Here is a 20,909-nt window from a genome sequence, read left to right on the forward strand (position 1 = left end):
TAAAAGTTTGGGGTCAGTATAATTATATCCTGGAAGGACACTTTGAAATGAGCAAAAGTGAAATGAAATGCATTTATGATGTTACAAATGGTTTCGATCTTGAGTCAATATTTTACGGTTTCCACAAAAATATCAAGAAGCGCATGCGGTGATACTGTGCGGAGATGTTTCTTGACTGATTTCTAAACCGATTTCTGAACAATTCAGCTTTGCTGCACAGGAAAAAATGGAAATGGTTATTTTAAATAGAAATATAATGGTATTTTAAGTCAAATAAATGCACCTTTCGTGAGCATAGGAGGCTTCTTGTAAAAACAACATCAACTTCTACTGACCCCCAAACTTTTGAGTTTGTAGTGTACATCATGTCTAGAAACTAAATAAGATCTACTATAGAGGCATATGTTCTGTATATTTGCTAAAACACATTCGTTTAAATATATTGTCTTATAGGACTTTCTGAAACTTTCTGTCTCTGTCTCTCTGTCTCTCTCTCTCTCTCTCTCTCTCTCTCTCTCTCTCTCTCTCTCTCTCTCTCTCTCTCTCTCTCTCTGTCTCTCTGTCTCTCTCTCTCTCTGTCTCTTTCACTTCTGTCTATACTGTCTATCCAACTTCAATCCTCAAGGCTTTTTAAAACATTTTCGAACTTAAGATAAGGCTTTCTCAAGTCAACATTCAAGGATCATCTTGACAACCTCTTTTTCTAAGTCGATGTTTTTGTCTAGCTTGCGTGTGTGTAAATGCTTGTATCTGTGTCTTGTGGCTTTTTTATTGGGATGCCACGTCTGTACAGAGTCTGTTTGTGGTGTCTCATTCATGGTGAACTGGCTTGGGGGGATATAAGCAAATCTCTTTGTAAAAGTGTGTGTGTGTGTGTGTGTGTGTGTGTGTGTGTGTGTGTGTGTGTGTGTGTGTGTGTGTGTGTGTGTGTGTGTGTGTGTGTGTGTGTGTGTGTGTGTGTGTGTGTGTGTGTGTGGATGTGAGAGAGAACAGAAATACTACAGATGTGAAACAGAAATACTCAGGTTCAGTGGATGAATGTGGGCAGAATACCGCCTCTGGTCAGGGTGTTTCTTCCTTTCATTGTAATAAATGCTGGTTAAAGAAACAATAAAAAAAGTGAACGATTAACGTGTGTGTGTGTGTGTGTGTGTGCGTGTGTGCACTGTATGTTTTTTTTTTTTTGCACACACCATTTGTGAATCTACCTGTAGTATGTGTTCAGCTGGTGTTCGAAGAGCGTGTTTATCTTCTTGCAGATGGTGCACAAGCTTTTCTGTTTACTTTTCTCTCTCTCACTTTTACTTCTTTTAATTTTATTTTCTTATCTTACTCAATAAAAGCTCAATTGTGTGATTTTGGAAAAAAAATAAAAACTGGTAAAACACTTTCTCCCATCTGGGTTTGTATGCAGAGACAGCAGTAAACCATTACAGGTTTATTTCCTCTAAGTGTAAACACTGTGTCTCTGTGGCGCTTTCAAAACATTGCTCTGTTTATTTAAGCATCCAGACCAGCCCCGTACGGCAACAAAGGCTCGACCAATAGCGCGGGGGAGCGTGGGGGTCTGACCAATGGCAGATGACGGAAACCTGTTTAAAAACATTAGTCTTGTAGTTCTGTCAGTTTCTTTTAAATGAACGCTCCACAATTATTGAAAAAAAAGCTAATTTTATAGTTGAGTTTTACCTTTTTTTTTTTCCTTTCAGCCGATCTCCGGGTCTGGCGGTAGCACTTTTAGCATAGCTTAGCATAGATCATTGAACTCGATTAGACCATTAGCATCTCACTCAAAAATGAACAAAGACTTTCTATATTTTTCCTATTTTAATCTCGACCCTTCTGTAATTATACTGAGTGCTAAGGCTGACTGAAAATGAAAAGTTATTTTCTAAGCCAATACGGCGTAATTATCAAGGAACTTGCCTGAAAATGCAGCGCCTGAAAATGTTCCTTTAGGGCAAAAAAAAAAGGAAAATTAAACAACGTTGCGCAACAGTTGCATAGAAATGATAATATGAAAGTTTATCTCTATCTCCTCTCTCTGCGATATCTTTCTGTAATATCTCTTATCTTTTCACGTCTTTTATAAGCAAGCTGACGAGCAGCAGTGTTTGCACACATCTATGGTATATAGATGGTTTTATGCACAGCTCGTATGGTTGTGCGATATTAAAATAATTGAAAATGTGCATATTTGTCATATGAAAATTTTAAATTCAGCAAAAATAGCGGAGAAAAGAGTGGTCGCGCAGCTTTAAAAATCTAAACTAAATCGATTATTTCGTGCTTAAACTTTGTTTGCAGCATTTTGTAGCATTTTTACAAATGAGGATGTCCGCACAACACGTTTCATCAGACTCAAAATTACAAAATTGTCCTCAAAATATGGTTAGGTAGCACACACCGCGGGTTCCTTTACAACCGTCTGCTTTGTTGATGTACGTTAGGCGAGATTCCAGCTGAGAGAATCTCTCAGACAACTTTTACAGATGGACAACCGCCGTCTGCTGTGTGTGTGCGTTTGTGTAGGATGTGTTAGCGCGTTTAAGTTTGTCTAGCGGTCAGGGGTTAGTTTGAAATTGTGCAATAGACATCTAAACTTTGCGAGCATGTGAAACTTCAACTGTTCCGCATATGTTTGCCTGGACGCCTACACACACACACACACACATACGCGCATACAACTCGGAAATCATCTTTGGGTGCTAACAAAATGTCACCAAAAATGTATTTTGTGATTCGGAAGCTTTCTTTGAAGGACTTTGGAGTGTGGCATTACGAATATCTTCTTACCATCAGATACCAGGATCGTGATTGTGCCTGCTTATTTGTTGATACAATGCCGTTATCTCGAGGTCTGTGTTTTTTAAGGCCATTGCAGCCGTGATGTTAGTGCTAAAACGTTAAGCGACGGCAAATAGGATGATGTATACCTATTAAGTAACACAGGTTAAATCAGTGCGTGGTTTTATAGAACGGATGTGGCGTCCTCTGTGCAGCTCTGTGATAATCCTGCTCATCCATCAGCGAGCGGGCCGCTGCGTAACCTCGTCTCTCCGCTTGCTCGGTGCACATAGTTGGCCCGGCTGCACAGGCTAATGTCTTTAAACAAACATGTCACCACAAGCGCTAAACATTTTAAAGCTGCCGCGAGGCTGTAGGCTGGAATCTGAAGCACAATAATTAGCACTTCACGGAGACACACATTTTGTTATTTCCGTGCGCAGACATCCATTCTTCGGGCACATGTTGGCTGTGTAGCACTTACTACGCAGTGCGTGCAATGTACACCGCCTACTATTTTTTATATAACTTCTTATTTCGAAAATTAAAAATGTCAATACATACAATAAAAATAAATTATATTTTTTCATAAATAATACATTGAAATATTTGAATACTTTTTTTGCAGGAGGAACACATGAGAAAATGTGTTTGCTGCATTTTATTTGTCGCACTTGAGATTGAAGGTCGGGTTGAGCCTATTCTAGTAAAATTCACAGATAATTACAAATCTTGTAATCTCCGAGAGCCTATTTGCTGTTCAATAATTAAGAAATGTTCATTTTTATTATAAATGCGTACAGCAGAAATGTGACGCAGGACTGCAAATACAGTCATTTATTGACAATTTTTTGAAATTGAGAGTTATACATCATCTGAAAGCCGGATAAATAAACTTTTCATGAATGGTTTGTACGTTTGTTAGGATGGGTGCAACAAAATCGAAGTACTGAGAAAATTACCCAAATGAAGTTCTTAGCAAAGCTTATTGCTAATCAAAAATGAAGTTTAATATATTTATGGTAGGAAATGTACAAAATATCTTCATGCAACCTGATCTGATAGTTTTGACCCATACGATGTGTTTTTGGCTATTGCTACAAACATACCCCAGCGATTATATTAGTATATTAGTATACTATTTAATAAACGCAACCAATGTTGTAACTTCAGTCACGTGGAAATGTTATAAGTTAAGAGCATTAAACTGAGGCATACAGATTAACATTAGAATACTGCTATCTCCACAGAATGCAGAAATGGTGTAGTGTGGTAGTTTTGAACGGCCAGAGGTTAATTGGTGTATATCCGTGCTGCCTTTTTATGCTGCGGATCAGTTTAACTGGAGTCTTTGAGCTGTGCCGACGTCCAAAAGACAATCTGTCTGTAATCTCAGAAGAAGAAAAGGTGGTGAAAATGCATGTCACAACATTGGTCTGTAGCACTTATCATTATCTCACACGGGCCTCGCAGATGTGTGAGTGCGTGTGGTTTTGTGCGAGGGAGAGTATATCTCGTGTGTCAACCCGCGGGCCATTACAATGAATCATTAACATGAAGCTTCGGTGCTGTGTAGTTAATCATGTCTGTTACATGCCTGCCGGTCTGCCGAAGACAGAGGAATCTCATTCATAAAGCTAGATTGAATATTAAGCGGCGTGACTGCTTTTAGCACCCCTAATCGTACAAGTGTTTCTCGAGCAGCAAATCAACATATTAGAATGATTACCGAACTGAAGACTGAACAGTGATATTGAAAATGCAGCTTTGCATGCAAGGGATAAATGATGTTTTAAACGCATTGAAATAGGAAGCTTTTATTTTAAATTGTAAAATTATTTCACAATATTACCAGCTGTTCATTGTGTTTTTGATCAAGTGAATGCAGCTTGAAAAATCGCTAATGGTAGCGCATATAAATAAGTTAATGAGCAGCTTCATTTGAGCTTATTCAAGTCAAACCCGCAGGCTAAATCAAAAGCACGTGATATGAAGCATATGAAGTGAGGCGGTGAACAATCGAGCTCCGCTGAACAGTCTAGAGTGGAAGCTCGTGACTTTGAGATGAGGACGGAGCGCAAACGTCTTCCTCCCCAGAGTCTCGAAATGCAAATGAGCTTTCGCGTCTGTTACACATGTATGCGTGTGTAATCCCCCCGCGTGTGGACATGCTGATTTATAATGCTTAATTCATATTGCTTGCACGCGACAAGGATACCCGGTCTCAAGAGGCTGTCTGGATCTGACTGCGCGCGAGTCTGTGTCACAGGTACTTTTACGGTACGACTTTAACCCTACAAAGCGCCATTGCATTACATAAATAGACTTTGGCATTATCAGGCAAATAAATAATCATCCTCAGGATGTAGCTTCACGGTGATGACATTTAAAAAGGCAAACACCACTTATCTTTCTTCGGAAGTGGTAAATATCTAGTTAGTATTATGAATAACAGGTTCAGTTGTGTAGCATTAATCTTTGCACAGTTTTTACAGTTATACCTAAACTCAACAACTACCTAACTAACTATTAATAAGCAGCAAATTAAGAATTTATTGAGGAAAAAGTTATAGTTAGTAGTTAACTAGTTGTAGTAAAGTGTTACCGTTTATTTTCATTTTTATCTCTCACATCTTTGAGGTCACTTCCTGTATGAGCTCACCTCTTCTAAATGACTCAAAACAGTATCGCAGCGGCCTTACACAGCTTCCCTTTTGTGGCTTTCCCACCTTTCAGAGTCACATGTTTGCCATTTACCATAGTACTAACATAGTATTTTCATTATTTTTGGTAACGGAAGCTTCACGTTTATTCTGCTATTTTTCCCGCCATTTTAAAAGGGGCACCTAGTGGCGAAGAATTCATTTGTATTTTCATTTAAGAACAAACAGAAAAACACCAACAAGTGGGTGGACGATATACTAATTTTTTGACTTTAGCTTCAAACCCCTTGTGATTCATCTTTTTTAAAACGATTCGTTTTGGTGATTCAGAGTCGGCTCTTTCTTTTAGGAGACGGTACGTTTATACAAGGTGCAATTTCAGATTGAAAACTTTGCGAGATGATTTAATTCAATGCGTTATACACCGCATGAAAGCTCATTTTCCAAAATCCATAATAGGGGAGCTTTAAACAGAGGTATTTTCAAAGATACTACTCAGTTACTTTTTGTATTTTTTTTTATACCGTACTGCTGTGGGTTTGGAGTGCCACAGTACAAAATAGCATACGCTCTTTTTACAGTAAGTGCATTATCTGGGTAATAACTAGGTGTTAACGTAGAATCTATCCCTGAACCTAACCTTAACTCTACCTTATTTCACTCACTACTTTCGCAATGTAGGTGCGTGTGTAAAATAAAAAGAAGATAATGTCACAGTACGATGTCCAAAAAAAGTGTTACAATAGCGCTATGTGCAAAAATAACATGGTGCGCATCTAATAAAACATGATAATTCCATAGTACTTTTTGCAAGCAATCAGTTCCATTCAGTTGTGGAATGCGCGTGTATAATAACCCTACTTTAGTTAAATGTTTTGTTCTCTAAACCGTATAAGACTCTCTCACACACATAACCAGTTCAGACATGTAGAGCCTTGTGCTCTACTCCAGTTTACAAGTGTGCTGAGTGTTTTAATGATCTTCTAACCCCGGCAGCGTGACTTGATTATTTTTCTTGCCAGGTACACAAGAGACATTCCCTGCTTCTCCGTGAAGGTCAGGTCCAGTTTTGCGTGTGGCCGGTCGATGTTTCCGTCAATCTCTTATCACGTACTCGGGAAGCTCGCAGAAACCCAGCGACAGATTATCGGGGCTATCCGTTAACAATAAGTGCCGCAAACGGTGAACATTAACAAGACACATCAATCAATGCTGGAGAACATTGTGTTTGTGTGCAGCTAGAGCCTGAATGGGGCTGATTGCACCACTGAGTCTTATCACAGCTGTAAATCTGCCATCTAACCCTGAGGACTTCCTCCATAGACCTCCAGTCAAAACGAAGCACGCCGAAAACAAGTCTTACGAGCATGAAGTCTGGCCACGAGCCATGGGATTGTCCCACATCGAGTCCGGTATCTCGCTGGAGTTGTGCGCATGAGCGTATGTTGGGCTCCGCTCCGAGTCTGGGAGGTCGGTGCGTTTTCTGTGCCAGATACAGCGGTTGAATTCTGAGGTGATGTGTGTTGGGTTGGAGGTGTGTGTGTGTGTGTGTGCGCGCGTTTAGGTGTACGTGCTGAAGGGTTGGGGGAGAAAATGAAGGAATTTGACGAGCTATTGTGAAATATGACATGTGTGTAGGCCTTCCTTCCTCTTAGCCAGCAAGGAATGATTGGTAAAAATGTGGAAGAGGCCACGTTTATGCTCATTTTAGATTCTGGTGAGACGTCTTTATCTATATTATAGATATATATATATATATATATATATATATATATATATATATATATATATATATATATATATGGTGGAGGTTACCTGGGGATACTCCATCACCTTCAAACCCTCCCTTCTCTTTCTATTTAGTGCTCTCCCTCTGCCCTTGGTTTTTCCGTACGCACTGCCAGTATCAAACAACCTCCCAAAGCGATTTCCTCTCAAAGAAATGCATTGTATTATAAACGTTTGCCCTCTCCATGTTTCCGTGGTCTGCTGAGATAAGACGGTTTGAGAGGAAGGACCTGCAGACAGGGAGGAAACCACGGGCAGAGAAGGCAAATGAAATATTGCAGGCGTTTCGCAGCCCTCCAGAGATTGGATTTTATTGACTACTTCCTGCAAGCTTGAGATGTTTGCTTTTAGTTTCTTGGTCAATTTTTGACTAAGATAAACCCGCCGTTGGTGTGTGTGGACCTGTGTCTGCTGTATATAAACACCCCAGTGGAGTCATTTGCGGTAACTTGCGAATGTTTATTTGTGTTCAGGTTCTTTAGTTCAGCGGCTCTGGTTTTATTCATTGAAGGATAATGTGCATCACGTTATTAAAGGTTTGGTGGATTTTACAGGAAACAAAGCTTTATACTCTATTGTTAACAGTGTAGTGTTGTATGAAACACGGATCACACGGACGTCAGTTCAAAACAAGCAGTTTTCTGTTAGTCCTGCTGCAAAATCTGTGTAGGGAAACCTCGAGATGGCTGGATTTTGCAAGCAAAAAATCTAATTTTCCCAAGTAAACTTTGCATTTGTTCACAAAACTTTTGTGTTCTCTCTCTCAAGTTTTGCTTTCTACCTAGAAACTTTGTTTGCCTGCAAAAGAATTGTAAAATATAATGATTTTACTTCAAACTGCATTAATTAACCCCCAAAACCACATGGATTTTTTTGGGGGGTTTAAAATCTTAACCCCCATTAACTGCCATTATAAGCTTGAACATTTTTTTCCCTAATATCTCTCCAGTTGTATCTGTCTAAAAGATGAAAGAAGGTTTGTAAATCATAGGGTAATTTTTATTTTCCCTTTCTAAATTTGTAGCATTACGTTTGCATTACCAATCCAATTCTTCAAACTAGAAGTGCTATGTTTGGCTGCTTTTAGCTCAGAAATAGCCTAACTTATAAAAAGCCTTGGTGGCTTTCTGATCTGATGTAGAACTAGAGAGAGGAATTCACTAATATTTCTGCTTCCTGTTTACATTGTTTATCTGCACGCCCCATCTTCTTCAATCTGGCATTGCTGAAAGAAAGGCAAACGCAGGTGATGTTGTGAATAAAACCACAACAGTATTGCTCAAACATTTAATAAATTACCGCTGCTGTTATTAATCGTGACACATCGTTTTAACATCAAATTCAGCTTCTCACGGGTGATATGGCATCAGATATTTACCCCCTGATTATTCTTTGAAATGCTGTTAAACCTGTCCTTCAGATGACTTAAAAAAGGAAATAAAGCAAGCAAGCAGCACTGATTCATTTTTAATGTTAGTATTCAATGCAGGAATGAGAGGTCTGATATGCAACCTTTATAAAATAAGTATTGATCAGTAGTTTTGCGCTCGCTTTGCGTCTCTGGCTCACGACGGCCAAGACTTGGATGGCTTCAGGAAGTTGATTTGCGGTTGAATCGTTTCGCTCTCCATCGCTGCAGTTGCCAAATTGGACCGCTTGATCTTTGTGCTAACAGCTAACTGTAAAGTGGGTTAGCTCAGCTGTTGACCTGGTATCTAGCTAATGTACTTGGCTTCAAGTCTAATAATGGACTCTGGGTTAGAGTGCACAGAGCGTCCCTTTGTTGTCTCGTTTGACGTGTTTTGTTTGGGTATTTACCCCACTCACTTCCTGTTAGTAGGTTGTGGGTTGGTCTGTGTGAGTGTGTGCCAAGGCATTCCCGAACCTCGTTCCCATCTCCACACGGAGCTCCTCGGTGAAGTAAAAACTGCAGACACCCTTATCATTAGCGATATGTGGGGAATTTGTTTTTTTCGAGAGCCGAGTGCGCTTTTTACGATTTTTTTGTATTGGTGCCCATGTGTTTTGTTTGTGAATTCTGTGTGGGTGAGAGTGTGAGTACTTCCAGTGATTTATTAGTGGTGTAAAAATGTCCCATGGTTTGGTTTCAAGCTTGGATGGGAGATGTGTGAGAGTATGAGTTGTTATATGGTATTTCATGCCCCTTAAGCTAGCTAACCGCAGCTCAGAATGCAGGGCCTCTTCGATCAGGGAAGCCGTCCAGCAATCAAAATCCCAACCACAGTAAGGCCTGGCAGCTGAATGCAGCGCTGCAGCACCATCCAATGCCCCCCATCCAGAACCTATTTCTTCTATGAAACTTACAAAAAGATCAAAAAAAAAAACATTTGGGACGGTACACTAAAAGTGGTTTTCTTTCAGAGAAGAAAGGTTTAAAAAAGCATAATGGTGAGCTTGGTTTGGATATGAAGAAATGTTTCTCATTTCAGAATGTCCAGCAGAGGGTTCGATAAGACGCATGCATTTCTGTTCCTCTTATCCATACTAGTATGTGCATCTGTTTTAAACTATGCAAGGGCAAGGAGATGTGAAAAAGCCAACTGGGCACTCTTACTCTTACTCTCTTTTGTGTCTTCTTGCACAATAATTACAATAATAATTACTCAATTTTGTTATTATGTCATAATAACCTCATAAACAGCGTCTGTTTTGTCTTTAGTTCACATAAACAGGCTGTAAAATGCATTTGTATCAGTACATTGGGTCTGTGGTCTTAAAGAGATTGTTTGTGCAATTAATGTTAAATGGATAGCGGATAAACCCAATTATGAAAATTCTGTAATTACTCACCCTTGTGTTGTTCTAAACCACTTTGTTAATAGTAACAATTTTTTTTTGCTGAAATCTGAAGATGATCAATAAAGTAGTCCATGTGACACCAGTGCTTTTAAATGTAATGTTACGAATGTGCCGTTTGCACAAAGAAAACAAAAAAAACAAATTTTTTTCTCTACAGCGTTACTACAGTAAACAGCAGTACCATGACTAAGGATTAATCTATATTTTATTTCTAAAAAGAAAATATGCAGTGTTATTTTACATTGGATTGCATTTGATTTGAAATATCTGCACCTTTCTGTTTCAGATTGGGTGGTTTAGCTAAACTAGCGTTAATTTTCAATACTGCCTTGGATTACGTACAACATTATGCAATTTGCGAAGGTCTCAAAGGTTTGGACGACGTGAGGGTGACATAATTTTCATTTTTGGGTGAACTATGCTCTTTAAGCTTGGCTCACAGCGACTCTTCTCGTTCTGTCGTGTTTGACTGCTAGTCCATGTCTGTTAGCTTTGAGGGCGTATCCTGTGCTTCTCAAAATCGACAAAATGCACTTAAAAAAATATTTGCTTTTAAAATATACAATTTAAATATTCTCCCTAATGGCAACTGTTCCTGATCAGCAGTAACAACTGTAGCAAATCATGGTTCTGTAACCCAGCCTACCTGAGTTTAGATGCATTCGTAGCCTCTGAAAGCTAATGAGCATGAATAGTGGCACCCAATGAAATTGCTAGAGTAAAGAGCCAAGACTTAATGCGTAAAATGGCCTTTGCTTACCACCGTTTCCATCTGTAACTGATAAGCTGTGCTGCCCGCATCTCCTACTGTCTCATTCATGGGTTTTGCTCCTTTCTTTCTTTTTCTGTTTTGTGTATAAACACCCCCGAGTCAATTCTGCATGTTGTTTGTTGAGATTAGCGTTGTCTGGTCGTCTTCGAGACTGGTAACACACAGATGTCACTTAACAATGGGAAATGTGCTTTGAAGAACGGCTGCAGTGCTGCCACTAATGCTCTATGGATATATTCATCTAGACAACAGAGAACTGTCTTATATTAATGCTTCAGTATGAGAGCTCTGTGGGATAGTTTACTTTTACATTTGCTGCAATAACACAAGAGAGATTTATATATAAAGCGTACTTGCGGTCAAAAGTTTGGAATAATGCGATTTTGTTAATGTTTTCGAAAGAAGCCTCGAAGGTTTGTGAAGGCGACGTTTATTCAAACAAAAATACTGTAAAAACTGTAATATTGTCAAATATTGTTACAGTTTAAAATAACTGTAATATTTTATAGTGTCATTTATTTCTGTAATGTCAGCTTATTTTTTACAGCATCATTACTCCAGTCTTCAGTGTCACATGATCCTTCAGTTTTATATATATATAAAACAATTTCACATAAATCACATTTTTGTTTTTAGTTTTAATATAAAATGATTAAAACCAACTTATAAGAGGTTTATTAATATATATATATATATATATATATATATATATATATATATATATATATATATATATATATATATATATATATATATATATATATATATATATATATATATATATATATATATATATATATATATATATATATATATATATATATATTAATAAAATGTTTTGCTGCAGGAGCTACTTGTACACACACCTCTTATAAGTTGGTTTTAATCATTTTAATGTTTATAATATTGACAATGATATTGTTGCCCAAAGTAGAGAAATTCTATCTGACGAGAGTTTTATGTTGTGCATCTGTTCTATATGATGAGAAAGTCATCTCTCTCTCTCTTTCTCTGGCAGATGACAGTATTTCTGCAGCGAGTGCATCAGACGTTCAGGACCGCCTGTCGTCTCTGGAGCTGCGGGTGCAGCAGCAGGAGGATGAGCTGACGGTGATGAAGGCCGCGCTGGCAGACGTGCTCAGACGTCTGGCTCAGTCGGAGGACTCCGCGGCCGCTGCCAAAAAACAGCAAAGCAGCAAAGGTAACCCAGCACTGCCGCGTGTGTGCGTCTTTGCCTCCAGTGATCCTCGCACTGTTTACACGGAGGAAGTGCAGGAGCGCAGCCAGACCCAGGATCTGTTAACAGTTTCAATCCAGCCTTGACCCACGGCGCTGAACGGTTCCATTTGAATAGCAGCTGTGTGTGTGTGTGCGTGTGTGTGTGTGTGTGCGTGCGTGTGTGTGTGCGTGCGTGTGCGTGCGTGTGTGTGTGCGTGCGTGCGTGCGTGCGTGTGTGCGTGCGTGTGCGTGCGTGCGTGCGTGCGTGCGTGCGTGCGTGTGTGCGTGCGTGCGTGTGTGCGTGCGTGTGTGCGTGCGTGCGTGCGTGTGTGTGTGTGTGTGAGAGCGTGTGATCTTGGGGGCTGCTTGAGGGAAGGCATTTTAATGTTTGACCATTAAAACTGACTTCACTTTGTTCTCTGTTTAACACACCGTATAAAACACACTGGCTGCCTCGCGCGCCGTTTCTCCCCGCTCTCACGCACACACGTATACAAACTCGTGTATATTTAAACTTCACGCAGCTTCAAATTTTTTGGATGTTAAAATACTTTCTCTTTTCCTGGTTTAATATGTAAAGACTGAGGATGTCTTACGAGGAGTGTAAACAGTGTGACAATTATTGCCCGTTCCATCAATATTTACTAAGTAATTTAATTTAATTTAATAAGTTGGACATAGTTGTCCCAAAACCTGACCACGTTGATTCCCAGCCATCATATTGTAAATAATAGCATTACTTTTGCATCATGTTATGTGTAAAATATCCCTTTTTATGTTAGAAAATGAGCATTTACATTGCATTCTGGGACACGATATCTTAATATAGTACTCTCTAGTATTCGCAGCAAAAAATGGCATGCTATAAGACTCTCACCATCGATAACGTACATACTATCCATACTTTTCAATGTCATTTTAAGAGTTAAAACGGCGCTAGAGCTATTTCAGCCTAACCCTACATTTCGTGTAATTTAATAGTAAAATAGGAAAGGCAGTACTGTGTGTCCCGCTTTCACACTCGCGGTGTGTTTCAGTGACACCAAAGGTGTGTCACACACTAGACCTCATGTTCCATGCGCTCCCATTCACAACTAATTCACCGTACAAAGACCGCTGGGTTGGATTTCCATTTGTATGCGAGATGATAGGCTTCGGAAATAAACAGACGTGAATAATTCCAAGCATCAGCGTACGATGGTCTCCAGACGCAAGACACGAGGACTTGAATTTCTGCCTTTAAAAACACGCAGGGCTGGGCCCAGAAATAATTGTACCAAATGAAGAGGAAAAGAAAGAACCGATTCTCCGGCAGCGAGCGATGATAACGGGGCAAAACGAAACCAAGCCTCTAAACAAAACAGAAATTCAAGCCCTGAACAGCAATTGCCAGATAAAACCATCAGTAAGAAGGCCAGCCTCTGACTCAACACAGAAAACACAGCTTGGACAGCTGCACCGCTTAGTCTTTATTATGACTGTTTTCCACATTTTGCAGTAATAGTCATCAAAACTAGAAGCTAATAGCCAAAACAAACCTCAAAATAGTGATATTATTTATTATTAGCATGCCGACCCATGCTGCTGACCCGATTCAAGGTTAGATCGTCCATCCCGGATCCTGACAGAATGGTTTCTTGGGTCAGTATCGGCATCTGGTAATCCCCGCAGTCACTTTGTTTTATATGCTGCTTTTAAAAGCTTCAGGTCCGAAAGATTTGTTTTGGAAAAGAAGATAATGCTTTTGAATATCTTAAATTGATCGGACATGACAGTAGAGGGCGATTGCAAACGGCAGAACACTTTTTAACATTGATGAGAAGAAATGTGATCAAACGCGTGACACTGAACAGTGGAGTAATGCTGCCGGAAGTAAAAATTCAGCTGTCGTTTATCGAGAATGTATTACTATGAATTAGTCGAGTCTATTAAAATAAAATTTTACAATACTGCGGTTTTTCAGTTTTCATGCCTTTAAGAAACGTATTTCGAGAACGCTAACAAAGTTTTGAGCTACAGTGTGTAAATTAGGAGTTCATTTAATCTGACCGTTATTAATATCAAATGAATCATTTAAAAGAAGTTATTTCGAACGTGCATTTCTGTATTCGCATTTGCATCATGCTTGTTAATCTTCGTCGTGACATACGACGGTTGCCGGTTCTCATTTTTCACATATTCAGTCCCCGAACGAAGCGCTTTTTTTCTTTCCGCTGCCCATATTTACTCACTGCTCCCATTCTGACCCATTTCTCTCACTTTTACTCCTCCATTTCTCTTTCTCTTTTTCTCATGCTGATTTGAGTTTCAAGGCTGACTCACTGCTCCTGTAACATTCAATCCCCCTATCTATTCCCCCTCATTTCCCATAATCCCCCACTCGCCAGTATCTTTCCCCCAAACTCTCAGTCTTTCCACTCAAGCCCTCTCCCAAACCTCAGTTTATCCTTAATCAGCTGCTCTCTGGACAATATCTGCGAAAAGGGCTCAATACACCAAGGAAAAGAGAAGCGCCGTATGCTCACAAACCGCTTTTCCCAGTTACAGCCCGATGCTGTGATTGATTTATTGTTTTTGTGATTAGTCTCATCGTTCATTCGGCGTATCGTGGAATATATTTGAATTGATTTTCACAAGCTGTCTGGTTCAGTAAGCGTTTCATCGCTGTTAAGAGTGTCTTTTATTATACAAAGTACACCGAATAGGATTAAACGTGACCATATACTTACATTCAGCAGACTTTATGTATTTTAAGCATGAAAGGGATGGAGAATACCAGCGGTTTTGGAGACGAACAGCTAGTGACAGGCTTCTGATGGAAGGCAGATAATTCCTTGGTTTCCTGTTGGAGTGAGGTCACACGAGGACTTCCTGTGCGGCTGTGCTGACCAGACACACACACACACACACACATACAGTTTCGTACACAGCAAGATTATCTTCTTATGCTTGGATGCTCAGTCTCCGTCCATGAAAGTGCAAAGGGATAAAACGTAATATGACTTTGTCAGAATATCATTTTCAATTCGAAGTGTTAGTTAGCATGTGGAATAAAAAACTGAAATTACTATTATATATAGTTTTTTTTTTTTTAAATGGCCAAAACAGTACAGTTCATTCACAAACATACCGGAGGTTTTAATAAGCGTTGAATCAGTTTATCATCTAAATAATTGTAGCCCTTGCGATATATCACCTTTTAAGGATAAACCAAGAAACCTAGATCGTCGATGTCTTGGTTCATTAACGCGCACTAAACTTTTCGAAACATTTAAACTGTAGATGAGTGCGTTTTGGGTTTTTGTGCCGTGTTTTATCTGGAGCTCTATAGAGCAAGGTTTCTCTCAGCAGTCTGATGAGGTCAGCCACACACTGTGTGTTTTTGTTGTGGGCTAATGAAGCGTGAAACTGAGCCATGTGGTTCTGACATCGCATCGCCGCCTCCTAAAATAATACACACACACGTACGCGTGCCCCGGAGAGAAAAAAAACCCCAAAATGAATAGAGTCCACGCAGGCGTCAGTCTCTCACGGAGCAAAGAGGTCAAAGTGAAGTGACCGGTGAGCAGCCAGGAACCTAAATCGGACGTTTCCACACGCAAGGCCGTTCAGAGAGAGTTTTAAATAGCACGGCTGACGCAAACCATTGCAATCACGGCGCTGACGTTTAGCGTGAGAATACCATACCGAGCTCCGCTGGACACCTCGGTCTGTTCTGCAGTTCTTCAGGACGACCGCAATAAGACCAAATACTGGTTGAACACGAGCCTGTGTGTCTCTGATCCAGACATCTGAGGCCGCTTCTGTTGTTTATTCGTTCTCATTTCACTGCAGTGGGAAATAAATCACAGATTTTCGTTCCGGTCTGGTCTTCGCTACCGATTCCATACAATCTTAATCATTTTTAAAAAAGTTCTTAAAAATCTTGATAATTCCATATGATTATATATTTAAAGGTTTGGAATTGGTCAAATATTTGATGTTTTTGTGTTGAAAGAAGTCTTTATTGTTCACTTTAGAATCAGAAGCCTTTAGGTTTTTTCAAACGTGCTGATTTGCATTTCTTATATATGGTATATTTAGCGATATTATTGTAGATATTAACGTTATTTAAAATATTGTGCATACAGTAGCACCAGGTTTTGAACAAGTAAGCCGGGCTTGCTACAGTATAGAGCAGTGATCCTCAAATCTGGATCTCGAGATCCGTTTTCCTGCAGAGTTTAGCTTTGACCCTAATCAAACACACCTGAGCATGCTAATCAGCGTCTTCAGGATCATTGAGTAGGTGAGTTTTATCAGGGTTGGAGCTAAACTCTGCAGTGCATTGGACCTCCAGGATAAGATCTGAGGAACCCTGGTGTAGAGTGTAAATGTCATTGGAGTGGGTTCAAAAACGTCTTTTTATGTCAGTGTATGGTAATTAAGATAGCTAGTAAATCAGATGAATAATCCAGTTAGTATGTCTGGATTGCTGCTTTATTTAAGCACTTTACAGTCTGTCCTGACTTCCTCTATTGCCTGACTGTTGGTCTCACAATTTCACCTTTTTCTCATAGTTCTGAGATAAATCCAAAATTACAAAAGTGCCAGTTTGCCAATTTTTTTTTGTCTGTTTTTCTTTCACACAGTTGTTCAATGTTTGTGAAGGAATATATTTGCCATGAAAAAAATGTATATACTCATTATTTCAGAATGCATTAAACAGCATTAGGCCTTCCCTTTAATACATATTCTTACACTACCAGTCAAAAGTTTGGAAACAGTAAGATTTGTCATATTTTTTTAAGTTTATTTTTTAAAAAAGTTTCTCATGTTCATCACGGCTGCATTTATTTGATCAAAAATACAGAGGAAAAAAGTTATGTGAAATACTTTTACCGTTTAAAACAACGGGTTTCTATTACTTCTATACTTAAATATACATTATGATCTTTCTATACTTATATATAAATATACGTAATTTCTGTGAATTTCCGTCAGCCATTACTCCAGGTGTCACATGATCTTTCGGAAATTATTCTAAAATGCTGATTTAATACTAGAATTATCAACGTGAGGTCAAACATTGCTTTGGAAACAAATATCATAGGTTCTAAAAAACTGATAGAAAAACCTGCATATTAGAATGATTTTTGAAGGATCATGAAGACTGGAGTAATGACTGATGGAAATTCAGCTTTGCATCACAAAAATAAATTGTTTTAAAGTATATTAAAATAGAAACCCATTATTTTAAATGGAAAAAATATTTCACTATATATATATATATATATATATATAAAGCTTATCCAATTGAAGTTCATGGAAATGTAAAAGTCAAAGTGTGTGGGAACTCTTAACAGAAGGTCTTTGCTGTGCATGTATTGAGTCATAGTTTTAAGGTATAAGAGGGACTAAAACTGATGCACAATGTGTCTCCTGCAGGTCAAACCCCGCTGCGAGAGGCTTATTCAATGTCCTGCATTGCCAATGGCGGCTCCAGCGGCCGCAAATCTCACAGAGATAGTTCCACTGTGTCCGTAGCCAGGAAAGAGACGCTCTCCTCCGCCGCCAAGAGGTAATGCACACGCAGCTGAAATATGCAAATGATCTCAAAGCCTCCTCTGCAAATTTTGGACGTTTCCCTTCTCTGACCCATTTCGGCTCTCCACTAATGAGCTGATGATTTGAAGCAGGTGTGTTAGATTAGGGAGATAATCACAATGAGTTGTAGTGGCAAACCTCCACGACTGGTTTTGGAGAACACGGCGCTGGGATACTCTTAATTAATTTTTAACAGACACGCTTTTAAAGCGCGCAGTCGTCTGGAAAAACGCCGTCAAAAATAGCGACTGCAACGCTGACGTATTCAGATGTTGTCTGTGTATTAAGCGATGTTCTTTCAGCCTGAAGAAATGCATTCGTCTGAAGGAGATGCCCAGCGCTCCTCATCTTTTCACGTGTATCGGATCTTCCTCCGTTGACCTTGCATGTTGTTTTTGCAGTGGCGGCGAGCGGAAAAAAGACAAGCCTCCGATGGAGGGGATCAAGGAGAAAGAGGAGCCGCCGCAGGCTAACGATAAAACCCCCTCAGCGCCCAGCACCCCTCAGGCACCGTCCCCTTCCAGCAACCCCCTTCCCCTCATCCCCCACAACCCCAAAGACAGCTTTCGGAGAACAAGGGGTCAACCCCGGCCAAAAGGTTCCTCCCAACAGCCATGCGATTTCTGGCAGTGTTCGAGCAGCGTTTGGCAATCAGCTTGCTGCGGTTTCGCAACCTACTGACTCGAAGCCAAGGGGCAGGGCTGACATGCTTCCAATATCAAGATCAATAGAGCGCAACAGTGAAGGGCCGCTTTTTTATCAGCCTTGGTTCCAGAAGTGTTTTATCCATAGAGATTTTGAACAATTATTAACTAAATGCCTTGGAGCAATACGACCAAGATTAATCACAATATTAAAACATTTACTTTGAAGAAGGAAACTAGTAAATGAAATATATCTCCATAAATTAATATTCCTTTTAAGCATTACAACTGTTTGTGATTAATGTGATTTAATATTACATACAAAGGTACAGTGCGAAAATAATTAATAAAATGATTCACTTTTCATTAACGGGTGTAGTGAGTATAAAAACAAGATAAAATATAGACATATATTTTTAGTTATGACCAATCATTAAAAGGTTTGTGGTAAGTAAATATATTTAATATTTTTTTAAAAGAAGTATCTTATGCTCACCAATTAAATAAATTCATTAAATATTAAAAATATTAAAAATTTTAAAATGGTAGTTTTGTGAAATATTATTACAGTTTAAGTTTATTTACAGTTATTTTATTTGCTAATATATTAAATAAATGCATATGCATATTCATATTAATATTAGTTCTGTCAAACGATTCATCGTGAATAATCGAAATAAAAGTTTTTGTTTATATAATATACATGTGTATTTATAAATATTTATTATGCTTATTTCAGAAAAATATATTTATATGTTTATGTAATAAATAAATGCATGTAAATACATATACATTCACAAATATATATATATATATTGCTAATTTAAAAAGGAAGTTGCAAAGTTGCATTATAAATGGATTTTATTGTGGAAAAAAAGGATTGGATTTTTACTTTCAGAACATGCTATACATTGCTCTGTTCAAATGAAGCACTCAGTCACTCAGACTTGAAGAAACAACATCCCATCAGTAGCCTACTCATTAGAAAAACCTCATTTCCAGGCTCTTAAGTGAATTATATCTAAACAAATTATTGCTTTCTTATAATTTATTAGTACTTGTCCCTCATTCTATACTAAATGTCCTGCTAGGATCAGGCTGACAGTGTAGGTCAGAATGTGTTACGCTCTGGATCGCTCCGAGCGGTCCACCCAGAAGAGGAAAGTAATGGAAAGCAGATGTGATGTCCTCTCAGCATTCAAACCCTTGGTTCTTGCTTAATAATCCACAGAGTAATCAGGCTAACACATTAGCCCAGCCATGCTTCAACACCATTAGCAAACCTTCTAGTCTGTACTTAATAACCCAAGAGCCCTGCTGAGTTATTCATATCGACTCTGCAAGCTGTCCCGTCCAATTAGCTAAGGAGAACTGGAAAACCAATTAGCTGTCTCCGTAATGTCATTTCACGACCCGATCCATGCTTATGAGACGATGCAACAAGAAGATTATTAGCCAGGATTTGTCCACAGTCACATTACTTAGAGAAGCCTCTACAGTTGATTCCACAAGTAGCTTTCTTTTAGACAAATTTGGTTGCTGTGGTTAGCACGTGAAGTAAATGGTGGACCAAATTCGGTGTAGTATTTAGTTTTTAAGACAAAAACTAGCATGCATGTTTATGCTGGGCCAGCATGGTTTCTGCTAAATAGTTTTGATTTGACGTGTTTTACTCGGGCGGGAAACCCAGTTGGTAAAGCAACAGTAGAAGAACAAATAAACTAGTACAACGGTAATGTATAGTATTATTTTGGCAGATATGTGAAGCACTCAAGCAACTTTTAATTAGCATATTTTAGGGATGTTAGACATTGTTAGTCCTCTACAGTATGTACATCTCAAGCCAGTTTTTTTCACATGTGGAAGTGTGTCCGCTCTGCCCCGGAGTATTATCCGTTCCCTTCCCATCCCTCTTCTCTTACTCCCATGTTTGGTGAGGTTGGAGGTACTTTGCTACAGCTTTGACCTATCAAACGGCCTTAAGCCCAAAGTATACTTCACTTTACGTATGCGTATAACCGAACCCACAGCCTTTCAAAGTACACACCTCCTGATCGCGTGTGAGAACATAGAGGCTCAAAACTTGCTCTCTGGAAAGCTTCATCCATGCCCACTGTCTGTAGTGTTTCTCTACAGAAGTTATGACCAATAAAAATGTTTTCATACACGTTTATTAAGAACGAATACACATGGATAGAAAATTATAGCTGATGAAGTATACTTTGGGTTTCAATGTGTGTGTGTGTGTGTGTGTGTGTACATCTTTTGTTTTTCTGGATCACTTCTGCCAAAATTTCTTCTCATGCTCCCTTGCCTTAACGTCTGTTTTCTCCGCTAAGGTCTATAAACTTTTTGGTTTGTTGGTTCAAGCCCCAAAATTAATAATTCATGCTTTGCATAAAGATCAGAGTTTTACGGAGCACGCTTGATTTGCTAATTGGTTTCCTCGTTTGGCAAAACTGTATACTCGATTTGCTTATTTGGTTCCTCGATTTGCTAAATCGTACGCTTGATTTGCTAATTTGTTCCTTCGATTCGCTAAATCGTGCGTACAATTTACTAATTCATTCCCTCAACTTCTAAGTTGTGTGCACGGCTTAGCAAATCAAGGGAAGGAATTGGAAAAGTGTG

At 39.1% G+C, this 20,909-nt stretch overlaps 1 protein-coding gene across 1 annotated transcript in view; it reads left to right on the top strand.

Annotated features, from left to right (window-relative positions):
* Positions 1–20,909, top strand: part of LOC122356299 (echinoderm microtubule-associated protein-like 4) — a 67,370-nt gene that overhangs the window by 23,133 nt on the left and 23,328 nt on the right. The window contains 4 exon segments of the mRNA XM_043254839.1: positions 11,849–12,031; positions 17,476–17,608; positions 18,036–18,157; positions 18,160–18,232. Of these exon segments, the coding sequence (XP_043110774.1) occupies positions 11,849–12,031; positions 17,476–17,608; positions 18,036–18,157; positions 18,160–18,232 (511 nt within the window).

The sequence above is a fragment of the Puntigrus tetrazona genome, chromosome 13, assembly GCF_018831695.1.
Source record: "Puntigrus tetrazona isolate hp1 chromosome 13, ASM1883169v1, whole genome shotgun sequence".
Taxonomy (NCBI): domain Eukaryota; kingdom Metazoa; phylum Chordata; class Actinopteri; order Cypriniformes; family Cyprinidae; genus Puntigrus; species Puntigrus tetrazona.